The 27,489-nt window shown below is 31.2% G+C and overlaps 2 protein-coding genes across 2 annotated transcripts in view; one reads left to right on the top strand and one right to left on the bottom strand.

The window, feature by feature from the left end:
- Positions 1-27,489, bottom strand: part of LOC126743950 (uncharacterized) — a 282,046-nt gene that overhangs the window by 243,850 nt on the left and 10,707 nt on the right. The gene's annotated exons all lie outside the window — the stretch shown is intronic.
- Positions 887-26,199, top strand: LOC126744226 (uncharacterized). The gene is made up of 5 exons (XM_050451585.1): positions 887-1,160; positions 1,218-1,335; positions 1,393-1,540; positions 23,577-23,741; positions 26,076-26,199. The coding sequence occupies exons 1-5, from the start codon at positions 1,054-1,056 to the stop codon at positions 26,141-26,143; spliced, it is 606 nt and encodes a 201-aa protein (XP_050307542.1). The 5' UTR covers positions 887-1,053; the 3' UTR covers positions 26,144-26,199.

Here is a 27,489-nt window from a genome sequence, read left to right as displayed (position 1 = left end):
AAAGTTATCAGGTAAGTAATGTTTTTAGGAATTTTAGAAGTTAAAGCCTATTTTGTCACAGAACTATTCAATATAGCTTTTTTACAAATAAAATTCTATCGCCTAATAATTAAATAACAACGGGCGCAGATAAATTATTGGTAAGTATTAGCAAATAGTGGTCGCTGGCAACCGACGTATACTAACCGATCTGACGCAAGCTTCACACACATTTTTAAATAGACTTTTGAAAGTGACAAGCAGTGACTAATTTTGTTTTTGTACGGAGAATTGAATCATGTCAGTTTTACCAGAATTTAAGCTCAGGCTATTGGCATCGCAGCAGTTTTGCATTGCACTTGCCACCAGCGTACAGGATTCCGAAAGACTATCAAAAGATGAATCTGAAAGCATTACAGATGTGTCATCTGCATACTGACACGCAAAACCTCCCGAAAAGGCATCGGAAAGTTCATTAACATACAGTAAGAAAAGCAGTGGTCCTAATGACCATGATGAGGTTATTAGGACCATGATGAGTCTGATGAGAAACACCTTGTGTGATATACAGGGTGTTCATTTGAAAACTTCCCACCACGGATTTATCGAAAATCACTGTTTAAAAAAAAAACGCCGAAATACGTCAAAAGGGTTGTCAAGGGGGACAACTTTTTAACCTAAAATTTCTTCACCCTCTTTCACCCATTGCCCCTCAGGGTCATCCCCTTAAAAATTTTAAATGGCAAGGGGATCGAGTAATAGATTTATTATTTTTTAACAATAACGTACGTATACGTATACGTTAGCTACTATTATAAGCGTTAAGGTGGCAATATTTGGCACACTTACTTACATCAGTTGAATATTTTTTGATTGTTTTAATTCACACCTAACGAACGGCATGAACGCCACCTAATTATTGACATTGGCAGCGCATGTGATGGATACTTCAGTTGATAAATTTAAGAAAACCTATTTAGAATATTAAAAGGTTTGAATTATTGAATAAATAGTATAGGACCGAATATTAGAATAGTTTGCTATTCAGTTAGTTCACTAAAAGTAAATTGGATTATGTGTTCATATTTTCGTATATTCTGTTTTGTTGCTGTTATTAGTGCACTACCATTAGTAAAAAGAAAATTTCCAATTCCATTATCTCCGTGCCCTAGCGTATTTAGGTAAGAATTCGTTTGCAAAATTATAAAAACGGTTTTTAATATGTATCTTGTTTCTAGGTATGAGCGAATTGGCAACAACGTTTCTGCTAGTATCTTCGTAAAAAAGAACCAGAGTTACTCGAATAATAACTTACGTATAAATATGACTGGGGAGGATATAGTATTAAAAAAACATGTTTGTATTATAATTTTGTATTTTTTGTATTGTAATTTGTAATTTAATACTTCTCAGTTAATACGGCTCAGACTGGTACCAGACGAAAAAGATGATCAAAAGCGAACGTTACACTTTAAAATATCTTTTAACGAAATGGATCCTGTACCTTCTATCGAGCAAATTTGGTTTAACGATGTGTTAGTGTGCAACAGTACACTAAAAGGTAATATTTTAATTATTAAATGTAAAACTGTTATTGTTGCCTCAGAAGTAAACTGAAGTATTTAAAAGGTGGAATTTGAGAAAAATTCTAAAACTCACCAGAGAAATTTAAAAAAATCTTGTTTGCATTCGTTGTAACTTTAATTTAAACAAGTGACTGGTAAGGTCTTTTCCAGGTATGCATTAGTCAGTTGACAGAATAATTTAAATTATACGATCTTGTATTATAACCACGAGATATAAATGGCTCGAAATGTTTCCTGTTTTTCAAAAAGAAAATCAGGGATTTGTAAAAGCGCAGGGGATATACAGGGTGTCCATTTATAAACTGACACATTTTAACTGCTTATAAGTCGAGAACGGAAAATGACAACAATGTGCGGTTTTCACAGAACTTCATCAATATTTTTAAAGTTTTTTTTGACAAGTTTCAAAATTTACCTGAAATAGGAGGAAAAAATTGATGATTTTCAAAGGCCGATTTCTCAAAAATTTTGAATGTAACACCCTGTATTTTTTAATTTCACATGAAAGCCTGTTAAATCCCCTTTCCGAAAATGTATAAATTGTCTTAAATTCATTATTTTTTTTTATTGAGCCAATTTTAGTAAATGACACCTTTTGGAAAATTTTCCTAGAATACATATTCGGTGATTGATGAACATTTTCTGGTAATTGCCTATGTATCGCTTTAGCATGATCACAATTTAATAATTTGGCATGGCAATAGCCATGTCTATAAAAAGTATTTATTCTATGTATTAAATTACAACTATTTACAACAATTTAACCAACAAACAATTTAAGAAATTAATTTTAATTTTTGCTCGGAACACAAATGTAGACGGAGAAATAAGTTGCCAAAGGCGTTTTGTAGCATTTGCGGTGTAATTTGGTTGAAAACGTTGTTGTTGCGCAGTTCATCCAAATTTCCTGGGGTTGGATTGTAGCAACCGTCTTTTACATAACCTCATATACAAAAATCTGGAACGGTTAGATCGGGAGAATAAGGTGCCCACTCAATTGGACCTGCTCGTCCTATTCATCTGTTTCCAAAAGTAATATCTAAGCGACCCTGGAGAAGTGTGGTGGTGCACCGCCTGGCTGGAAGTAGACCGTGTCTAAAATTCCATCCTGCTGAAGTTGAGGATAAAAAAATGTTTTCAACATATCGGTGTAATTGTCTCCATTCACTGTTGCTTCTTGAAAAAAAAATGGCCCATAAATTTTAGATTTTGATACTGCACACCAAACGTTCAGCTTAGGAGAATCTCTTTCAAATTCGTTATACACTCGCGAAATTTTCATCTCCCAAAATTCGGCAGTTATGCTTATTTACTCGACCACTGATGTAAAATGTTGCCTCATCAAACATTATTAAATTGTTATCCGGCTCATTTCTAAAAAGATCTAGTAGTGTTTCGCACATCAATTTTTTTTTTCAAGGGCGCGATTTTCTATTTTTGGGAAAGTTTGAATTTTGTAGGGTTTAAACTTAATTATTTTTAGAATTTTATGTACTTTAGTTTTTGACATATTTGTCGTTTGAGCTATCTTTCTAATAGATATTCGATTATTGTTTAAGGACAACACTTCTTTTACCAGCAAAATATCATCCAACAGATTATCTTGTGCATTTAGGTTTGTTCTAACTTTTCTTTTAACTGTTCCCTCCTGGGAAAATTGGCGTACCCAATGAAGTATAGAATTGCGTGAAGGTGGAGCCCTTTCAAAAATCAGCCTAAATCTTCTTTTCGTCTGCGTAACTGATTTGCATTTACTAAATAATAACACGCAACGTACCTTTTCCCGGGTGGTAGATAAACATATTTAAACCTTTCAAAATCTTTAAAAAATATAAAAATAAATATAGAAATCAAATTATTGGAGCTGCCCAACTAATGACGTTAAAAAGATGACACAAAACAAATTGTACAACTCACAGCCTCTTTGACAAGCTACGATTGTTATGGTTGTCACTTGATACCGATAATGTTATTTAATAGGTATTTATTGTAGGAAAATTTTCAAAAAGTTGTCATTTACTAAAATTGGCTCTGTAAAAAAAATTATTAATTTAAGACAATTTATACATTTTCGGAAAGGGGATTTAACAGGCTTTTATGTAAAATTCCAGTACAGGGTGTTACATTCAAAAATTTTGAGAAATCGGCCTTTGAAAATCATCAATTTTTTTCCTCCTATTTCAGGTAAATTTTGAAACTTAGCAACACTGTCAAAAAAAACTTTAAAAATATTGATGAAGTTCTGTGAAAACCGCACATTGTTGTCATTTTCCGTTCTCGACTTATAAACAGTTAAAATGTGTCGGGTTATATGTAGATGAAAACCCTGTACTGTCAATAACTCTCTCTCAGCAACTCTCTCCTAAATTATTTATTTCTAATGAATCGTTTCTAAATCAAAAATGTTTTCTTCATATCCTGGATATTAGCATAATACACAATCTTCTTTGCTTTTTCATTCATATGTGAACTAATCTCGTAGGAAATTGATTTTCTTTAAAAACTTATGCATGAGTTTACATACCAGACCAATCTAGAAATTATATTTTTTACAATGTTGTATACTTCATAGTCGAACTGCAGTATTTGCAATCTCATTTCTAGTGAGTTTAGTAGCAAATAATAAAATATTTATTTTTTCCTTATTTAAAGCAAGTTTATTCTCAGTAAAGCAAACGGTAGCATTAGCTTCCCTCTTTTTCTCTCAGCTATTCCAAATTTACTTCTGATAAGATTGAGAGTAATATTTTTTACTATTTTTCACTATTTATTATTTTTTTATTTTTTTCTTAATAAATATGAATGAAACAATTTTAATAAACGACCTCTAATATTAAACAAATCTAATTTAAAAAGTATCCCTGGCAAAACAATCATAGGCCTTCGGCCTAACGAATTGATTCTAACTATTACAGAAACAGAGAAAATTGTAAAAAAACTATTAATCATAAATATCGATTTATCAGGAGCCCTATGAAAAAATTTAAATTTTTTATTTTTCTATCTTGTACTACATAAGGATATTTTTCAAAAAGGTTATTATCAATTTGACTTTAAAGTGAACAGAAACTATATTCATTTGCATTTATCGATTTTCGCACAAAATCCGGCCCAAAATGAACATTTTTTCAAAATATGCTCCAAATTCAAACAAAAATTTTCTGGCTAAAGACCATTTAAAAAGTAATGAAAAAGCTTTATAACAAAAGTTTCCAAAATCTATTATAAATGACACAATATTATGCGAGAAGATAAATTCCGTTTAAACTGATGATTTTTAATTTTTTTTTGAAAGGCAAATTTAAGAAATATTGTAACCAATTAAGATAAAAGGAATAGGGAAATACAAAATATTATCTATAAAATCATATAATTTATACAACTGGAGAAATTAGTGATATTATAGCATTTACAAATGAAAATAACAAAGCTTTTATTAAGCTTAGAAGCTACATCTAATAACAAAAAAAATATATAATTAATTATATTAGGTAGAATAAAATGATTAGATTTACAAATAGAATTAAAAAAAACTACAAAAACGTAATTTCGTAAAGTACCAATTACTTTGCATATTTTGATTTGAAAAAAAAATTTTGGCACAAATGAGCGATTTTTTCAAAATGCTTACCCCTAGGAAAAACTTGTAATTGTCATGAATATGTGCATCTTAAATAAACCCTAAGTACCAAATTTCAATCAAATCGAACCAATAGGAAGCAAGTTTTTATAGTTGCGTGATTTTAAAACTCAATATTTTAAGAATTTATGAAAAAACAATATTTGTATGCTAAATAAACCCGAAATACCAAATTTCAACCCAATCGGACGAATAGCAAAAAAGTTAGGATGGTCATGTGACCCTAAAATCTATAATTTTAAAAATTAAATAATTATATCGTCAACAAATCTTAAATCCGAAAATGCATACATTAAAATAATTTTTAAACTTGTCAAAACTTCTCAAACACTTTGCCGAATTTTCCTGGCCGCAATATACAATTTTCCCAATTATTGATATGCACATATTCGGAAAGCTCAGAGTTTTTCTGATTAGACGGTACCTCTAATTGACAATTTCCGCGCAATGTTCATTAAAAATTTAACGAAAATATGACACCCTTCCAAAAAAAAAATATGCCGTCGTACCTGCTGTTGGCGTCCATATTCGATCATTTCACCCTTGCGGTGACGTTTAACGAAAAAAATCGAGGAAAATGGAGTTGTTTTAGAAAAACGCATTTTTTAGGTACTTCTGATGGCGCTGGAATGTTGAAATTTTAGTATGTGTTGTAAAACAAAATTTGGGATCTTATAGAAGATGTTTCATTTTCTGCTAATGTACTGGGTATCCGCAAATGAATAAAACGCAAAAACTCAAATATCTCAAAAACTATTGATGTTAGAAGAATTCTAATTATACGTAAATTTTCGGCCTATTATAGTATTTCATATCTAAAAATATAAATCGTCCAGATTGCGTCAATAAACAATTATTAAAAAATATATCATTTTTGGGTCCGACTTTCATGGAAAAAAATAATTATTGCTCGCCTTGTATAATTCACAGAAATTTCGTTTCTATGTCATTTAAAAGAGAAATAATTCAGCTTTTTTTTGATAATTTTTCTTTTTCCGAAATGTGTACCGTTTAGCGGAAAATAAAAATATCAGGACTCGAAAAATTTTTATTTTTTTTTAAAGCTACAAATATGTAATTTTCCTTATAAAATTAAGTCTTTTCGCCAAAATATTTCTTTTATAAAAATTATCTTTTAGCTTCTAAAGTAGTTTGAATTTTTTGTTCACTCACCTTCGTTTGCTTATAATTTCTCACCCTGTAAACCGATCTGACCCAAAAAGTATACAGATATGTGACTTTTAGGCCTAGAAATTTCCAGTTATTTGAAAACGTCAAAATTGAGATCGCGGGACAAAAAAGTTATTGCAGCATCTACAGTCTTTCGAGATCGAGAAATCTCGAAAAAATTTCTCGATCTCGAAAAATTTCGAAGTGATTTTCTCGATATCATCTCGAACAAACAACCTCGGTCTTCAAGAAATCTCGAATTTCGAGAATCTCGTGAAACCCTAGACCTGCCCTTTTCTTGGGATATTTTGGAATAACAAAAGTAGCATCTTCGCCGGTTAGCAGTACCGACGTCTTCCAAAATATGTTTCACTCGATATGCGTTTATTTTGTGAATCTCTTCGCTCATTTTGGTTTTCTTGGGAAAGATGTAAAAGGGATATAGCAACTTCTTCTCTAAATCCTGTTATTGTCATTTATTGTCCAGTCACTACCCTAAACAATATGTACGCATTTACCATAGCCGCTCCCAAAAGCAATTTCACTGCAATTTTTCGGTACCATCTAATTCTCTTTCTCAAAGCTAAGGAATATGCTTTGATTTCGTCCGATAAATCGATAAAAGCTTTACATGTATTATAGTTAATAACGACATCTGGCTTATTTATATCCGCCTTACGCCGTGTTGGTAGGGGAGTGTAAGGCAAAATGGCATACTTTCTGTTTAAGACCGCATAATTTTTTTTCAAAAAATGTTAAACGCATTATTCTAATGTTTAAAATATTATTGGCGTATGTAAACTATATATAAAAAAGTTTAAGACTAAAAGCAGGTCATGTTCACCAGAAATAAAATATTCAACAAATACCTCAAAGTGTCATTTTGCCCACCACTGTGTAGGCAAAATGACATACATATTCATAATGACCTTAAATTTCAAAACAAAAAATATGTACGGTTTAAAACATTTATTAAACAAATGTATATAAAGTAAACTTTTAATGAAAATAAATAAAATCATAAAGAACAAAAGGAAAACATTATTCTAAAGATCCCACTCTTGAAAAAATACATTTGCTTAAACTAATCTTTGCATGCATCACAAATAAATTGCTTGGTTTTTTTAACACATCTGCGCAGTCAGTGTTAGCCCACATTTTGCAGAGTTGGCATTTTATCCATTGCTCCTTGGACCTAGATCTACTGAAAACTTTATTGCAGTAGATGCACGCTGGATCATTCTCGACCTCTGATTCATTTCCAAAAGGTTCAAGTTCTTCATCTGAATCATAAAAAACTTGTTTGGTAACCCGGGCTCGATTACTTTTCCTGACTTCTCCTTCTCTTTTTTTTATTTCGAATTCTTTTAACTCGTTAATAAATGGAGAAATTGTTAAGACACTTTGAGACTCCTTTCTTGATTTTTTTATTGTTATCTTAGCCACAGGATTGGGTGTATTTCTTCTAAAATTTTATCTATTTTTAATATATTTGCCATTTTATTTCCGTTATTATTCGAAGTAGGGACCTTACCGAAAGTTGAACAGCCACTGTCCTTCGAGCATCCAGGTTGGTTATTGTCATCCTTATCATCATTTTGTTTGTTAGGTGAATTTTTACCTGCATTTTCAATATCCGTGTTTTCGGTATGCTCAACCAGTGATGTTACTAAACTGGTGGCAAAAAGATGATCCGATTTAGTGGGCAAATACCGGTTGCTCCAAAACCACTAACAGTAATTCCTACAGTGGCTGCTTTATTGTACGCCTTTTCAAACAGTGAAGAAATGTGATACATACTGTCATACATACATACTGTCCTCCCAGGATTTGCTTTTAACCAGTTCGTTACTTCTTGATCATAATAGGATCCCAGAGGTCCAAAGAAATGACACATCTAGTGGTTGAAGTCTATGGGTACAATGCGCTGGTAAACAAAAAACCACTACATAATTTTCTTTTGCATATTTTAGGGCACTATAATCTTTGTGACTTGTATGCCCATCCAAAATTAGCAGGGCTTTATTATCGAAAGTGGGTCTAACATATTGAAAAATGTTTAATCTATTTAAAAAATAATAGTTTTATCATATAGGCAGGTTTATTATACACTTTAAGCGTTTATTGAGGTGCTCCATCATAAAGTAGTTCATTTTTCTTTTTGGTAGGAAAAATTAGAGCTGGAGGGATATAGTTACCAATGCTGCTTACGCAAATCACAGCAGTTGTATGAAATCCGCGTTCTCCACTTGTTAGTGACCCTACTTGCTCAATCAATCAATCAATGCTTTATTGTCAAGAAATTGTTACAATTTGTAGACAAAGCTGTAAAACAAAAAAGACACAAAAATGCAAACAAAACACAATTAAAAAAAAGAAAAACAAAACAAAATTTAAAAAAAAATATAAATAAATAAATAGAATAGATTATCTACAATATATACAGATTAATACAATTTAGAAATTGTAAGTAGTCAAAAATATTATTATAAAATATACAGTTTAATGTATACAATGTCAAAAAAAAGATCATTAAAAAATCTCTCTACGTTAAAAAAAAAATGTAAAAAATGTTTAAAAAAGTAAAAAATTATAAAAAATCCTAAAATAGCTACAAAAAGCAGTATACCTAAACATGTACAGATAGTAAAAATACATAATCTGCTAGTGCGAAATTTCAAATCAATGATTACAAAAAAAAAATCGTTAACTGTGTAAAAAGCTCTCTCCAGTAAGAATGCTTTTAATGCTTTACGAAATGCAAAAAAAGATGTGATGGATTTAATTTCCAATGGCAGATGATTATGCATTTTTTTTGCATTATATAATATGGAACTTTTGACCAACTCTAAATGTGGGGTAGGCAGGTATAGATCATGTTCCGTGTATCTAAGTAGATAACTATGGGAAGGCCTATCAGATGCTGAACCGTGTTTGCGTATTAGACAAAGGGACTCAAATATGAATAAAGATGGAAAAGTTAATATTTGAAATTTTTTGAAGAAATGCTGGCAATGACTTCTGTATTTAAGTCTCAGTGTATAACGTAAAGCTCTCTTTTGTAGTCTAAAAATACGGTCAAATTGAGTTGCACTACATGTACCCCAGAATGGAAGAGCGTATCGAAGGTTCGATTCAAAAAGGGCAAAATAAACTGTTCTAGAAGTAGACAGGCTAAGCTCCTTAGAAATTGATCTTAACGCAAAACAAGCGGAACTTAATTTTCTTGATAAAAAGTCAATATGTGTGTCCCATTTTAACGAGTTGTCAACAGTTAGCCCTAAAAACTTTACAGAATCAACTTCGTCAATTGTTGCATTACCAAGTACAAAAGATTGCAAGGTATTTTTATAGGACAACATTTTAGTTTTGGAAAACCAAACATTTTAGTTTGGTGTTTCTCCAGGTAAAACTAGTATCATCAGCAAATAGACAGACTTTACCGTTAATATTTAGATTAGCAATGTCATTGATGAAGATAAGAAACAAAATAGGGCCAAGTACAGAACCTTGAGGCACTCCACTTTGTATTGGCTTGCAAGAAGACATAGTCGAATCAATTCTCACAGCTTGACTTCTGTTACTGAGATACGACTTAAACCATTCAAAAGGCGCTCCTCTGAACCCGTAATATTGCAACTTTTTTAATAAGATGTCATGATTAACACAATCAAAGGCTTTAGAAAAATCACAGAAAATTGTTGCTGTAGGGTGTTGGTTGTTTAAGCTAGAGTATATATTATTAAAAAGAGAAAACATAGCATCATTTGTGCATTTGTTATTTAAAAATCCAAATTGATGGGAAGTAAGTATTTTATATTTTAGCAAAAATGATTGAAGTCTTTTTTTAATTAATCTTTCAATAATTTTTGAAAGTGTGGGAAGAAGAGCAATAGGGCGATAGTTGGAAGACTGATCTTTGTCTCCTCCTTTATGTAGTGGAATTATTATCGCCAACTTAAGGCAGTTAAGAAAAACACCTTTTTGAAAAGACTGATTAATTAGAGTAATAAGATGACATAATGTACAGGGTGAGTTTTTTAAAGCGCGGAGTAGTATTATGCATTGATGATATTATTTATCGATGACGTGCTCCTGGACTATTATTTGGTTAAGCATTCTTCACATTTTAAAAATATTTTGGACTATACAGGGTGTTCCGAAAAAGCAGGGCACTACAAAAGTTAATTTTTTTAAATGGAACACCCTGTATTGCAAAACATTTTTGAATTCTTTGCGTAATTACCAATCTTTTTTGATAATGGTTTAATATGCCAAAAATTATTAGTTTAGGAGATAAATCAAATTTTGTTAAAAATTTAGAATTTGCACGCATCTCTTTAATATTAAAATTTAGCACCTAAATTTTGAATACAGACTTAATTTTTATCATCAGAAGTAAAATAAAGTTACTTTGATATGCGTGCTATGTAAAATTATTCATTTTGTTATACAGGGTGTTTTTTTTGAAAGGCCAAACTTGCCCAACTTTAAATATAAAAATCTCTCTTATTTTAAATGAAACACCCTGTATATTTTCATGTCATCTAATAGCTTACTTAAGAGCCTATAAATTTTATTAATAATGTCCTATCTCTATATCTAACAGTTTTTGAGATATCATGGATTTTTCTGTTTTTCTCCTGTAAAAACTGACAATGCCGACTTAAAGTTTTGAAGCACCTCGTATTTTTTATGTATCCATCAAGGCGCCGTGGAAACAAATGAAAAAAATCTCAATAACAAAAAGACAGTTACATTAGTTAATTAGAGATTAATAGTTAGATTTGTTTTAAGGTGTTTTTTAGATATTTGTTTTCAATATTAAAAATGAATTATTCAAGAAATGAATTTATTGATATGATTTTTGTTTTGGGTGAAGCAAATAAAAATTGTCTGCTAGCTCAAAGGCTATATAGAGAAAAATATCCTCAACGGCGCACACCCGATTCCCGCAGTTTTCGCGTTGTTATGGACCGATTTATGACGACTGGTAGCGTGGATCTGCCAAAACGTAATGTTGCTAATAGGGTGGCAAATGAAGGTAAAGAACTTGAAATTCTTTTGCAAATTGAGGAGGATCCCCACATTGGTAGCCGTAGGTTAGCCTTACTTTCTGATGTTTCGCAGACAACGGTAAACCGGACAACACGGAAATATAAATACCACCCATATCACATTAAGTTGCATCAAGAACTTCACAATCAAGATTTTCAGCTACGTTTAACTTTTTGTGAATGGTTACTTCGCAAAATTGAAATTAATCCAAATTTTGTTAACTATATTATGTATTCCGACGAGGCGACATTTAAAAGCAATGGTGCTGTCAATAGGCATAATATGCACTATTATGCAACAGAGAACCCTCATTGGGTACGTGAGGTTCAGCACCAGAATCATTGGTCCCTTAATGTATGGTGCGGCATCCATAATAACCGTATAATTGGACCATATTTTTTTAATGAACCTTTGAATGGGCATTCATATCGAGTATTTTTACAGCAGCAATTGCCTGAATTATTAGAAGAAGTCAATCTCCAGGAACGGCAAAGTATGTGGTTTTAACAAGATGGTGCGCCTCCCCATTTTCATCGTGCAGTAAGGGAATATTTGGATCAAGAATATCCTCAAAGATGGATTGATCGCGGAGGATTTGTTGCATGGCCGCCAAGGTCTTGCGATCTTACGCCGCTAGATTTCTTTCTGTGGGGTTATCTCAAAGATAAAGTCTATGCAACAAAACCAACTACAAGGGAGCATATGATTATTAGAATTAGGGATGCCTGTCAAACCGTAACACCAGGAATGTTATACCATGTTCGACAAAATATAATTAAAAGAATTAATATTTGTATCGAACAAGGAGGACATATCTTTGAACATTTGTTGAACAGAAATTAACATTTATTATATAAAAATAAGTGAATTTAATAAAAAGAAACGTCCATAAATTTGTTTCATTTTATAAGAAAAAAATAACACGAAATGAAGAAATATAAGTATATTTCAAAAACTATTAGAGATAGGGATAGAATATTATTAATAACATTTATAGGCTCTTAAGTAAGCTATTAGATGACATGAAAATATACAGGGTGTTTCATTTAAAATAAGAGAGATTTTTATATTTAAAGTTGGGCAAGTTTGGCCTTTCAAAAAAAACACCCTGTATAACAAAATGAATAATTTTACATAGCACGCATATCAAAGTAACTTTATTTTACTTCTGATGATAAAAATTAAGTCTGTATTCAAAATTTAGGTGCTAAATTTTAATATTAAAGAGATGCGTGCAAATTCTAAATTTTTAACAAAATTTGATTTATCTCCTAAACTATTAGTTTTTGGCATATTAAACCATTATCAAAAAAGATTGGTAATTACGCAAAGAATTCAAAAATGTTTTGCAATACAGGGTGTTCCATTTAAAAAAATTAACTTTTGTAGTGCCCTGCTTTTTCGGAGCACTCTGTATAGTCCAAAATATTTTTAAAATGTGAAGAATGCTTAACCAAATAATAGTCCAGGAGCACGTCATCGATAAATAATATCATCAATGCATAATACTACTCCGCGCTTTGAAAAACTCACCCTGTACATTCGGGCAGATTTGAAAACATTTTGAGAGTAATTCCATCAATTCCAGAAGAGCCTTTGTTTTTGATTTCCCTAATTGAACTGCAAAGCTCTGGTAACACTACGGGCGTAAAGAAGAAGCTGTGGAAATTCTCATTTGCAATGGGAAGATATGAAAGTGGATCATGGGAAGGAGTTATGGTACTCATTAAATTATTTGCCACATTTACAAAATAATCAATAAGGTTTTCAGATGAAGTGAGATGATGAGACGATTTCAGATGATGGGAGATAGTATTCGACAAAGAAGGCTTATTTCTCAAAGCATTAACAATCGACCATGTTTCCTTAGCCACATTTTTAGATTTAGCCAGTCTCCTATTATAGTAAATATCCTTGGCGGCTTTTAAAGTTCTCTGATAAATCTTTTTGTAAAGTCTTACGTACTCATGAAAAAAAGCGCTGCCTGAAAATTTCTTAAGATGAGATAATAAGCGCATGTTCTTAGCAGATGTACGCAAGCCTTGGGTAGACCAGGGGTTATGTTATGCTTCTTGCCTTTTTGAGCAACAATCTTTTGAGTTTCTTGGACATTGGTTATTCCACTTTCATCCATGTTATAAATCATCGTCGGGTTTATTTTTTTCTTTTTAATTATTTTTTCCAAGTTCTGAAAATATTTTGCTACCTCTTCTTTATTGAAGGCCCGGGCTCGTGCTGCCGACGCTGCTTCTGGCTGTCTGAGCGATATTGTTGGATGTCTTGACATAAAATAACGAAACCACCCTCTGCTAGCTATTTTTTACACTTTGTTAAACTGGTGTGGCATACCACTACGATCGGCAAGCTCGTATGCAACCGTACGGAGCTCTATTTGTGTTAACCCAAAAAATGTTGACTCTAAATCCAAAAAGTGCTCTAATAAAGCTTTTTCCATTTCTTCATTTAAGGATTTTCTAAATCTTCCCAGACTTTTCTTCCCTTCACGAGCGTACAAATTCTTGTCATTATAATGCCTTCGCAGTATTGCCTGTGGAACTTTGAATGCCTTAGAAGCCCTTAACCAACCCATTCTTTTTTCTCGAACTGTCTCAATTGCCTTTTGCATGTCTGCCGTTGACCAGGATTGGCGATTAGATTTTTTGGAGTTTATTGTTTATTGTTTTATTGTTTATTGTTTACTAACTGAATCAGCTCTGGGTACAATTTTAATATTCCAGCAGCAATCCAGCAGCAATATAATTTACAATAATTTTGCAAAACTCACAAAAGTATAAATAGATGTACACCTAGATTAGAATCTGTGTGTGTACAAAACAAAAGTAATTAAGAAGATAATATATATAATTCACAATTCACTTAAAGTTATATACTATATACCAAATATACCAATATACTATATACTATATACTAACTATATTAAAATCAAAGAATAAACCAAAATAATGATTAAATGAACTAATGATTTAAATCGCCCTAGTTAGAATAACAGATCTTCTGAATATACTGATATATACTGATAAAGCTGCATATACCCTATATTTAATTTGCAAATAAATAATTATCTACGCAACACCGTAGCAAAAACTTCAAAGTTTTCATGAAGCAACCTATTTATTTCTCTACTAAACATATGTATATTTCGAACTTCTCTAATACTACTTGGAAGAAGGTTAAAAAATTTTGGGCCAAGTTATGTTAAAAACGAGTGAGTAGTCGCTCTTGTCAGAAAAGGCACACTAACAGAATGCACTGCTTGGCTTCTAGTATAGCAACCCAAGTTCTCTATCGGTCGCCGCAAATCAGGATATTTATAGACAAATATTAGCACTGACTTAGCATACATTTGCTGTATTGTAAAAACGCGCGCTTCTTGGTATAAACGGTTTGAGGAGTATCTGGGATGTTTTCTTAAAATTACTCGTAAAAGGTATTTTTGAAAAAGTTTAAAATATTTATGGTACTGGCAAATGATCCTCCCCATATTGATATTCCATATCTAATGACTGATTCAGCCAAGGATGTATATAACATTTTTAAATTGTGGAGAGGCATACAATTTCTAAGATGATAAAATTTAAAAATTAGTTTACGAATTTTTATATTAATACTTTCTATATGTTTTTCCCATTTAATATTTTGATCGATAATAATACCCAAATACTTTATACATGGAGTCCTACTCAAGGTTTCCATGCAAGCACATGGCTTCTCCTTTAATATGCACTGATATGTGTGTATTTTTAGTACATCTGTATTAATTTGATGGTTATCGAGAATGCTAAAACTCATAAATTTTGTTTTTTCAATATTTACTGCTAAACGATTTTCTTCCAGCCACCGACGAACCATTGCAAAATCTGAAGTTGCTCTCTCCACAGCATTCGCCCAGTTATCACCCTTTACCAACAAAACAGTGTCGTCCGCGTATGATACAAGTTTTCCAGATGTACTAAGAAAAAGAAGTTCATTGATATAGAGGGTGAATAGAAGAGGCCCCAGTACAGTACCTTGTGGAACACCACAATTTATTGTTTCAAAAACACTATACTCATCCTCCACCCTAACACATTGCTTTCTTTCAGTAAGATAATTTTTTATAAGAGTCCAGCTTAATCCACTTATCCCGTAGTCGTCTAATTTATCAAGTAGAATATCGTGTGATACCGAGTCGAAGGCTTTAGCCAAATCTAAAAATATAGCTAACGGTTTTTGATTTTTTTTCAATAGTTTTACAAATATGATTTGTTACCTCAAATAGTGCCTCTTCAGTTGACTTACCCTCTCTAAAACCATATTGGTTGGGAGATAAAATGTTTTTCTGTAAGTGTTTTGAAAACCTAATGCGTATACAAGCTTCAAGTATTTTTGCTATATTACTAATAAGTGATATTGGGCGGTAGTTGCCTGGAGAACACACATCATTTCCCTTATATATCGGAACAACCACTGACTTCATTAATTCATTTGGAATTATTCCTGTTAAAATAATACAATTAAAAACATGGGTCAAGGGTTTTGCAATATTATTCCGTATTTGCTTAAATAAGGTACTCTTTAATCCATCTAACCCCGGTGCAGAATAGTTTTTTAGAGCATTTATATTTTTTAGAACTTCATCCTCAGTAATAGGCGTTAAAAACATAGTGGTACAATTTAAGCGGGAAAACTTATTTTTTTTATTACAATTTAATTTACTTGACATTGTTTTTTCTACGTTTATAAAAAATGTATTAAAAATATTTGCTACATCTTTTTTATCAGATTGAATCGTGTTATTTTCACATCTAAGTGATATTTTGTTTTTATTCATATTTTGATTAGTATTCAGTTCCTCATTTATAATTTTCCACATTTTTTTAGGATTTTGTTTAGTTTCATTAAACTTTTTTTGAAAGTACGAGTTTTTTGTTTGTTTTATTAGCATATTTAAAATATTACGGTAACTCTTATACTCATTCAACAGAATTATATTATTTTTATTTTTTAGATAAGATATTTTTAATTTGTCTCGGTGTCGGATGGAATTAATTAAACCAGATGTGATCCAGGGTTTTAGTTTTTTATTTTTTGATGTAAAATTTACCTTTGTACTTGCCAATTGTATAGCATTTTTTATTATATTTTGAAAAAGTTCATATGTCTCCTCGCTTTGGTCTTTATCGTAAACAACTTACCAGTTTGCCTCTTCCAGAGTTTTATTTAATTTATTATAGTCTATAGATATAACAAAAGTTTTATCGCATGATTTTTTTGAATTGTTATCAATTTTCTGTAGTTTCAGTGCAATAGGAAAATGATCTGTTACATCACTCTTTAGTATAAATGGTAAAAAGGTCAATTTATTTTTTATTTTGTTGGGACAGTAGATAAAAAAGTGGTCAATACAGGATTCACATTCTGATGTTACTCTAGTAGGTCTATTTATATAACTAAGAAAACCATTTTCAGTTAAAATATTTTTATAGTTATTTATTGTTACATTTTCGCTAAGCAAATTTAAGTTTATATCTCCCCCAAAAATACAAATGGCTTCATTATTTTTGTATTGCAATAATAAATGGTTTAGGTCATTTAAGAAAGCAGTGGTATCCGATGCAGGTGATTTATATAGAGCAAATATTTGATATTTGTTTTCCTTAAATTTAAAATTAAGATGTGTAAAAGTTACTTCATTATATTTGATATTAACAACATTTTCCACCAATATACCCTTTCTGACATAGACAAGCACTCCATCGTTTTGATTAAACCTTCCTTCAGAATAAAATACCTCATAATTTAAAATTTTAAAAATATCCAAGCAGGTAATTTTCCAAGTTTCGGTTAATAAAATGATATCAAAAGTGCAACCCAGGCTTTCAACAAATACCAAAAACTCTTCAAAGTTTTTAGCAGCGCTGCGAATGTTTATATGAATGAAGTTCAGTAGATCATTTTCATCAGAATAATACTCAATCGGACTAATATCTGAGGTTATAACATTGGCATAATTGCTCAGTTCGTTATGATAGTCTATAACAGCATTCATCTATAGTATAAAAATTATTTTTTTTTTTTCTATTTTATATATGATTTACCCAATGCAACTAAAACAAGCATTACTCCCATGATAAGTTAAATAAAAGTAAAAAGAATAAATTAATTTAGCATATTATTTAAGTTTATATTAGTGTATATCACCATGTAGATTTACCGATACTTTACAATTACCATTGGCAAAAATACCATTTTAGGTTTAGATGCGTGAACTACATTGCAATTTTTTTTTCTTTTTTTTTTTACAAAAATTTCTATTATTATTATTCGTATCTACCTAGAAATACCTAATACATGCTTCCAACCTTGAATAGCCAATGAGCGGGACCTGACCAGTGTTAATATTAGAGAGCCTCCGCCGCCGCTGCCTCCGTGTTTAACAAATTGATTGCAATTTTCTTTCTCGTTGTAGCATTCCAAGCGAAAATTCTACCGTTTTCCGTCCATGCCATATTTTTTCCATATTTTTCCTTGGTTGACATTAATAGGTTATATCTAAGTCGAGTTAAGTCTTCGAAAATAGAAACAGTAGTGTTCTTCAATTGTTTCTTCGCTAAGTAAATCTTATTCCGCATCATATTGTTTACAAAATTTATAACTATTGGGGCTGGTGCATTTGTCTTACGATTTTTTGGCTTTAATCGAAAGACATAGTCAATATCTTTTTGTGATATTTCTATATTTAATTTATCTGAGAAAAGGCTAGTTAAGATCTCTGATAGGTCTTCATTATCGGCTTCCTCAATTCCACAGATACGTATAGAGTTAGCCTTTGATTTTTGCTCTAAATGGTCAACACGAAACTGTAATTCAGTAATTTCTTTTTTATTACTTGCTACTTTTGCATCAATGACTTTTAGGGATTCACAGAACTGATCAATTTTTGACTCTATTTTCTTGATTTTTTCATTTAATTCACTTTTTATTTCATTAGAAAAGGTTTCACATACCTTCCTAATTAACTTTTCCAAATCGTCATCAGATTTTCCATCGGTTTTGTATGCACTTCTCGTGTTAGGTCCAGAGGTAATGTCGTTAAGTCCCATACTGCTGCACCTCTCTAATATGGTAAATTAATCTGTGATTGGCTCAACGTTTAATAGACTAATTACTTGGTAGTCAATTGATGTGCGTTTCCACAACTTTAGGAGGATGATTTTCAAGTGGTTGCTTTCAGAAATATTTGACTTTTAAAATTTTCTTTTTACAATAAATCAATAACAGGATGAAAAATGCGTGGAGCGTGCTAAAATACGTCTATTCGCTACGAAACATTACGCATACAGGAGTAGTCAGACACCATTTTAAAACAAAATTCTTGTATTAATGAATAATCAGCGGCATATTCACACTGAAAGGCAAAACGACATACTATGTTATTTTGACTTCCAAAGGGATATGTCACTTTGCCTCTTGATAACATTTTTTAAATTATTTCATTAAAATCTATTAAAACAAAACACTATTAAAAAACTACTTCACTACATTAAATACAACCCTATAATGGTTGCAAAACTATATGCAAATGTGACAGTTTTATTTATATTTAGCCAAAAAGCGACAAAAGCGTAATAACATACCCTAATCTTTTCTGCCTGCTCCAAGACGTGTAAACAAAAACTTTTTTTGACAAGCAGTACAAGCAGTACAACCCTGTTTAATGGCCGGATCATTACTAATAGTCGCATCCGCGAGTAACCTTACAGTAATTGGGTACAGTGTTGCCGAATATATTTAAAATTTCCGTAGAATGGAAAAGTATGTCATTTTGCCTGATATGCCATTTTGCCTTACACTCCCCTACTTTAATCATTTGACCAGTACGCTTGGTAGATAAAGTAAGGACATCCTGTTTGTCTTGCCATTTTATAATTACAAGTCCTGTATTACTCTCTTGACTATATGCTTCGCTTATGCTAGCTTTTTTTTATAAGATCTTTTGGATTATTTTTACGATTTTTTCTAAGCGTATACCTACTAAATGAGTTTTTCTTTCTAGTAACTTGTGATCCAGCTCCTTACTTGTGTAGTAGTTATCTACGTAAATGCACCGCCCACAGTCCAAAAGTGGTTCGCAAAGGTTCATAACAATGTTAGTTGGCACGCTTGATCCAGTGGCGGCTCGTGACTTTAAGAAGAGGTGAAGCGCAAAACCCAAAATATACCATAAGCAGCAAAAACAAAATTTTAAAACACATAATAAAAAATTTATATTAGAGTTATATTATATTATACACTTACCCTCGCTTATTGTTACATCCGAGGCTATTTATTTACTTTTTAAAGATAAGGTCTATTCTTCGGTCTTTTAAAGCTGCAAATTTATCGATGATATCGTCATAAAATGGTTCTACACTTATAAGTTCATTTAAAAGTTCCATTTCAATAGAAATCTTTGCTAAGTTAGTAAGCCTATATTCTGCAATTGAATTCCATAGGTATGTTTTAATTCTTTTTAAGCAAGAAAAACTACGTTCAACTGAAATACTTGTAGAAGGAATGGTCACAATTAGACGAATTAATTTTGCAGCTTTTTTAAAAATGTCACTATTTTCGTGTAACTGTTCCAACAGTTTATCTAACTGAATATTGCGGTTATTTTCGTCATTATAGATGAAGTTTAATTCATTTTTTAGCCGTGGCAAATCAGTAAATATATAAGGGAAAGAGTCTTTTAAATTATTTAATGATTCAATGGGAAAATCCCTAGAATACTCCTCAAACTTAGTTGTATTTATCAACGTAACAAAAGCCATTTTTTCCAAATCTTGAAACCTCGTATCAATTTGTCCTAATATTGTATCTAAAAGTTCATAATATAGAACTTTGTACTTTTGAAAAAGTTCTTTGGTCGTCAAAGTTTTTCGTCCATGACGATAATTCGATGGCACTGACACTCTTAAACTCACGAAATCAAATAATGATTGGAAACTGTTTTCATTTCTCTTTTCTGTAATAAGTTTCTGGGTGTTCTGAATTTGTGACATGCAAAGGCTAATATTTAGTGAACGTTTCTGTAACGTGTCAAAAAGAATATTCATAATTTCGAAAATGTCTCTAAAAATGCTGATGAAAAGACCAAACTCAAAATCATGGAGGTGGTTCAAGAAACCAACGCTTTGAGTTATTGAGGTTTGATCTGAAGTTTTGTCGTCTCTAATTTCAGCAAATACTTGTTTTAAACCATCCCATTCATTATGAATAACATTTACAATCTTAGAGTTAAATGTCCATCGCGTTATTGCTGACGTAGGTATTCTTCTTTTAATGATCTGATCAGCTACATAAGTTCTTTTTGAAGAATGATGAAAAAATGAGGCAAAACTATTCACATTTGCAAAAAAAAATACGACATTGTGGTATAGTACTGCAACTCTGTTGGAGTACTAAATTAAAACAGTGGGCTGCACAGTGTACAAAAACGGCCTGTGGAGCTTCAACTTTAATTTTTGATTGCAGACCATTTACATGTCCAGACATAACACTAGCACCGTCAAAACACTGCCCCACTAATTTCGAACGATAATCATATTTTTCTATTCTTTTGGTAACTAAGTTAAAAAGAGCATCAGCTGTTTGGTCCGAACTTACATCGAAAAATCCTAAAAATCTTTCGACTACTTTCCCTGCACTATTAACAAATCTAATTATTATGCTGCATTGGGACTTTTGAAGAATGTCCGTTGAATCGTCCACTTGAATAGAAAAAAAAATACATTCTTTTATTTCGCGGTCTATATGTTCATCGAGATAATCGGAAATGCAGTCTATTAGTTCATTTTGAATAGTTTTTCAATTGGCAGAGAAAATAGATGATACCTTTTTATAATGCTCTTAAATACCTATGTTACTAATCGATATGTACGAGTGCAAAAGTTCTTTGAAATTACCACGATTGTCCGAAGAATAAGTTTCATCATGCCCCCGAAATGCTAGCTCTTGCTTGACTAAATACACAGTAGCACGAATGGGTTACTGCATAAACCTTCTATTTAATAGTACTTTATCGTTAAATTGTTTTATACAAAACTTGGAATTTTCTTTTAGAGTGTCTTCAATAGTTGTAAGTTTTTTTTTATTTTACAAAGGACAAGGCAGATTGAATGTACTCCGAAGATGCTTCATGTCTACTACAACCTCTTGTCACATTTCCAAAATTATTAAATCCCTCTTTATTTCATACACTCGATTTCACACCAATAATCAGACAGGGCAGACAAAATAGTTTTTTTAAATAAACACTACCGCACAACCACTTATAGTCAGAGTACCACTGATTTCTAAACCTACGAACGAAGGTTCTATCTTTTGATTTTCCCTGCTTTTCTATATCGAGAAAAGGCTTAGGTCCCTCTGAATTTAAAAAGTCCTTTTTATCATCGTTTTTCCGCCTAGAAAACGGTGTTTCTATCGCATCCCCTGACGAGCCGCTACTGGCTTGATCCATCTATTTTTTCCTTGTCACAATATATTTTCAGATCATAAGTATATTCTCCTTCCAGATATAATTTGTATAACTTCACGCCGAACCTATGCCGTTTATTCTTGATATTCTGCATGAAAGCCAGCCTTCCACGAAAAGGGACAAGCGTTTCGTCAACGCATATTTGCTCTTTGGGAATATAGAACTTTTGAAAATTCCCTTTTAGCTGTCCAAAAGGGGTCCAAGTTTGTATAATCTAATAGAAATATCAGCATTTTCATTATCTTGAAAATACCAATTTGCTAACAACAACTCAAACCTATTGCGTGACATCACATTTGAAATTTGGTTTACATAAATTTTCTTTTTGGATCAATGGTCTGCCAATTTAGGTGCACGAAGTAAGCCCATCCAAATTTGAAGACCGATAAAAGTTATAATCTTCTCAGGATTAGTATTTTTCCATTGATTCATACGGGACCATTTTAAAAGTGTTGATTCTTTTTTCTGCGCAGCGAAACGATTAGTTTCCGTCACAATGTTACTTACAACATTGTCATCCACCATCAGCTTGAAAAAAAAACAGGAGGCTTATCAATGTGTTGAAATAAGTGTTTTACAATACCACTTTCAGGAATATCAACTGGAAAGTTCTTTCGGTATTGTACAGTCACTTTTTGCCACATTGCCACATCAATCTTGGAACAAGTTCCTCATCATCTGAACTATCTAACTGAAACTGCTGAATAACTGCCTCTATGGTCTCCGAAATTGCGTCATTTTTATTTACGTTTTGGAAAAATGGTGGATCATCAGCTCTGTTAAAAAGTTGCGTACTGGAACCTTCTCTACCAACATCTGGAAATCCTAATGAAATGCGCATATTTATTGTTTTCTTCTTTTTTACTAATGGCTCGTTGCTATTTTTCGAACTACATGAAGATGATGAAGGCGAACTATCAGGTTCATATTCATCTGAGGATTCTCCGAATTCTTTGAAGAAGCTGCTGTTCTTTATTATAACTATCCATATTTAAAAAAAAAAAATCTAAAATTAGCTTGGAAAACAAGATTTGCGATAAAATCTTACCTTAGTCAATAATAAAGACCGCTAATAAACAAATATTAAAATACACACCTTTTCAAAGCGCAAGTTTTTAGTTCTTTACTGTTTGACTGATCACACATAAATGACGATAAACAACAGGAATAGGCTAGTTTTGTTTTGAATTAAGTATGATTCACGTGGCCTACTGTGCAATTTTCGTCAGCCAGGCCTTATGAGACACTTGATACATGTTCAAAAACACAATTTTTGACAGGTATTGACAAGTAATTAATTGTGGGTCATCATTTTTATTATTTTGGAAGTGAAACAAATGAAAAATAGCTCGTGGGGTAAAAAAAAAATTGTATTGTGGCAGTTAACTCCTCTCTCTCTCTCTCCTCCAAGCTATTATTAACTGAAATGTGTTTAGTTGTGACAAAAATTGTGCTTTTCACATTAATTTCAAAATGTAATTTTTGATACAACGACTTTTTATTACTTTGTTGAGGATTTATCTCATAATAAACTATGAGAGCTACTTTTTATTCTCTACTAAATAAGATCAAATTTACGCTAAACTTTTTATTGATAATTTTCGTTTTGAATCTATTGTAGTTCCCTCAGATGGTAGAGGTATTAACAATCAGCTTCTTTTAAATGCCTTTCCATCGAGAAGAAAACGCAGGGGCGAGGATTATGAGGATGATGATGGAACGGAAGAGGATGACAGACCACGAATGGTTTATTTACAGCTGGGAATTCTGAATATAGATGATCGAGGTACTTCAATTTGACTTTAAGTTATTTTATACTTATCGCTTTTATACAGAGTGAGTTCTGAGAAATGGAAAGAATTTCAAAAAAATTCAGTTTCAGAAATATAAATAAAATATATATAAAATACCTAACACGAAATATAAACATTTGAAAAGGCAATAACCAAACATACCTATCAACATGCGAAGTCATAAGCCTATACCCAATGTCATATCTTTTGAATACCATAGCTCCCCCTGTTCTACTGTTGTTAATACTACATTGTTCCAGTTTGTATCCTTCATTTCGCACAGTTCCATATCGGATGTTACATGAGTCTCACTTAATAGTACGATCTTTGGTTTCCAATCATTAATTAATAAAACAATATTATCACGGTTGTTGATATAACCCTGACAGTTAATTAGTTAATTATAATATTTAAATCTAATTGCTTAAATCTAAATGTACTTCTTAGAATGTCCCCTATTCTTTCCTATGATTCGCACTTACTTACATGCGAAGAGACATGATGATTTTCATTAGATACTACACAGTTTACAGATTTAACAGTATTTACGTTACCCTCATTAAAATCGTGACTTCCACAACATTTAGCACATATTTTTTTCTCTTTACAATCTTTCAGTAAATGACCGTAGTGACAACATCTAAAGCACTTTACAATTTCATACTCGTTGTACACTAAACGTCGCTTCCAACCAATGTTTACTTTCTCCTTTTCAATAAAAACTCCATAGGTAGAGGCATCTAGTTCCATAACCAAATTAAATTTTTTGTCCACCACATTTTTCCTAATCATTTTTATTTTCTTGTTGGTAATTTCCTGAAGATTGTTTTGTTTTTCAATCTTTGTAACAACTTCCTGATCTCCTAGAGAATATTCAAACCGATACATTTACACTTACAACTTTAATACGGTGTTCCAATATACACCCATACTATTCTGCATCTGTGCTCGAATATTACCCAAATCCTTCTCATTACCACACTTAAGGATAATACCTCCATTTTTTATAGGCTTACTTAAGGATAAACCAGCACCAATATTACTGCGGTTTACTTTTTTTCTTTACTTGTTGGATAATTTTTTCAGAGCCTTTTTGTTTTACTACCAATACTTCATTGTCATTCTTCTTTAAGGCTGCGACATGCGATGTTGCGACACTAGTTTTTGATTGCACGGGTCCTGAAGGCTTACGTTCATTAATACTGGCAATTTCGGCTTTTTAATTGCGATTTTTACCAACAATACATCTATTTTTTGGACCAAAAATAATAAAGTAGCACTGACATCAATATCCAAGTTCCCTTCATTATCGACACGGCTCCTTTTCCTTAAACGTTCCAGTCTAATACAAAAATAAACTCCTGGGAGTTAAGTATACGATTTGTTACAGAATCGCATTGTATCTACTAAAATATAAAAAAATAAGTTTGTATCCATTTAAGTTATGCATTAAAATTACTTTTTATTTTTTATCAGTTTCTTTCGAGAAGTAATTTTAATATTTATTTATTTACTATATTAAAAAAAGTATATTTTTTTTAAGTCGCAAGAAGTTCAAAATACCTTCCTAAAGTCATTGCAATTGGTAAATTAAATATATGTGTGGTAATTTCGATTTCACTTAAATATTAAAGGAGAGTTATATATCATTTAAATTATGCACTTTATTTAATTTATTAATTTATTCCATCAAAAACCATATAACTATTTTACTCCCAAAAGTCAAATTAATTGATTTGAAAGTTTTACATATCGTAAATGAAAAAAATAAAGTTCTTTTTTACCCTTTTTTTCGATTTACCCTTTTTTTATAAATTTTTATATATACATTAATTGAGTTATTTCTATTAGAAAAATAATAATTTTACTCTCAAAGGTCAAATGTATAGCTTTTGAACTTTACACCTTTACATTGCAGTTCAACTGCATGTACTAAAATATAAAGAAAATAATTCGTATCTATTTAGCTTATGCATGTCATCATTCTATTATTCATATTTTCTTTTGCAAATTTGTTTGGCATTTCATTATTTTGTTATTTAATATATGAAAAAAAAATATTTTTTTTATCAAAAATATTGATTTAAAGCATTCATTGCATTTCGTATACTAAATATACCTCTCGTAGTTGTAATATTACCAAATTATGAGGAGACAGTTAGGATTCATTTAAATTATGCATTGAAATAAATATTGATTAATTTAAAATTATAAATAAGGTTTCTCTAGACTCACCCTGTATGAATGATGATTTTATTTTTTGTATATGGTTTTATATCATAATTATTGTTTTTAGATTTTACTAATAAAATTATTTTTTCTTTCAGAAACAAATTATTTTTATCCTTTAAGCAAAGCCGGTTACACACTAGTTTACTATTATTTTGATGAATGAAGCACATTTGTTTGTATAAAATTCTCCATTAAAGTAGCTCATTTTGATTCAAAAAATATGTTGTAATTATTTCCTTTTTTCGTCAAGGTAAACATAGGCGATTCACGAATAAAAAATATATATTTTTACTACTTGAAGAGGTCCGAAGCATCAGCTTAAAACGTCGGTATGTTGGAGTATAGGTAATTAACGAGATTAATAGTAATATGATGTTATTGGGAAATATTATTAATATAAATATTTAAAACTTAATTTTTACTTAATCACTGGAAGCCAATAAAACAATTGTAACTATTGCCCTCTATAGCTTCCAATTTAATTTTTTTATAAAATTTTAAACTTCTAAATACAATAATTAGAAGACATTTCCCTTAAAATAAAGAAACAAAGATACCCAAGAGATGCAAAAGAATAAATGGCAAAAAAGGAGTTCCAACAAAAGACGTTCACGGGGTTTTCTAAAACTGAAACAATAATATTATGTTTCCATTAAAAGCTTTTAGCTATGGGTTGTTCCTGGAAAATATGTTTATTTTGCGTAATAAAACATATTATTTTCAAATATTTCAAACCTTCAAATTTATTAATATATGTAAAAAAGAGACTTAAAACAAGAATTTCTAGTTGGATAGGTTCTAACGAAATAGAACCACTTTGTTTCATTCTTATTTTCAATATTATTTCTGGACAATATTCAAAGATCTCTTATTTTCAAGTATCAAGTATGATCTGCATATAGGAAGATGAAATACTTTTGGGGTTAGAGACTGTCATATGTTCGTCCAGTAGTTCAAAAAAATAAAACTATTACTTGATAAATATTTTATCTATTTTTTGGAAAGAATATGTACATACATATAAACAACTATAGATATGATCTTATAAAGATCATCTATGGTTGATTTCTGGATATGAGATTGTTAATAATGCCAATTTATGTATCAGAAAACCAGCAAAATCCACCATGTCGCAGGATAGCCAGCCTTGATATTTTTGCTGAATATTTCCAAAAATATAAAATGTCTCTATTTCGTATATAAAATACTATACACCTAGTATTGAACCCAAAAATATTGAAAAAAAGAAATATGCTTTATATTAAATTATCTAATCTAATTCGTTTGATACTAATTTTAATTACGTTAATCTCTTTTGGAAATTAAAACTTAAATTAATTTTCGTACAATCATTTTTCATAAATATTTTTGCTTGCTCTTGAGAATGACCCTTTTCCTTTTAATAGCCTATCCGTAAACCAGCCAAAGATTAATCTTTCTGTCATTACTTCCTTTTACTTCTAAGACTTCCCTTCTTTTCATCGGAAATACGGACAAGAAGAAGATAGC

The sequence above is a fragment of the Anthonomus grandis genome, chromosome 1, assembly GCF_022605725.1.
Source record: "Anthonomus grandis grandis chromosome 1, icAntGran1.3, whole genome shotgun sequence".
Classification (NCBI taxonomy): domain Eukaryota; kingdom Metazoa; phylum Arthropoda; class Insecta; order Coleoptera; family Curculionidae; genus Anthonomus; species Anthonomus grandis.
The sequence above is the reverse complement of the archived record's forward strand: the minus strand, read 5'-3'. Positions and strand labels throughout refer to the sequence as shown.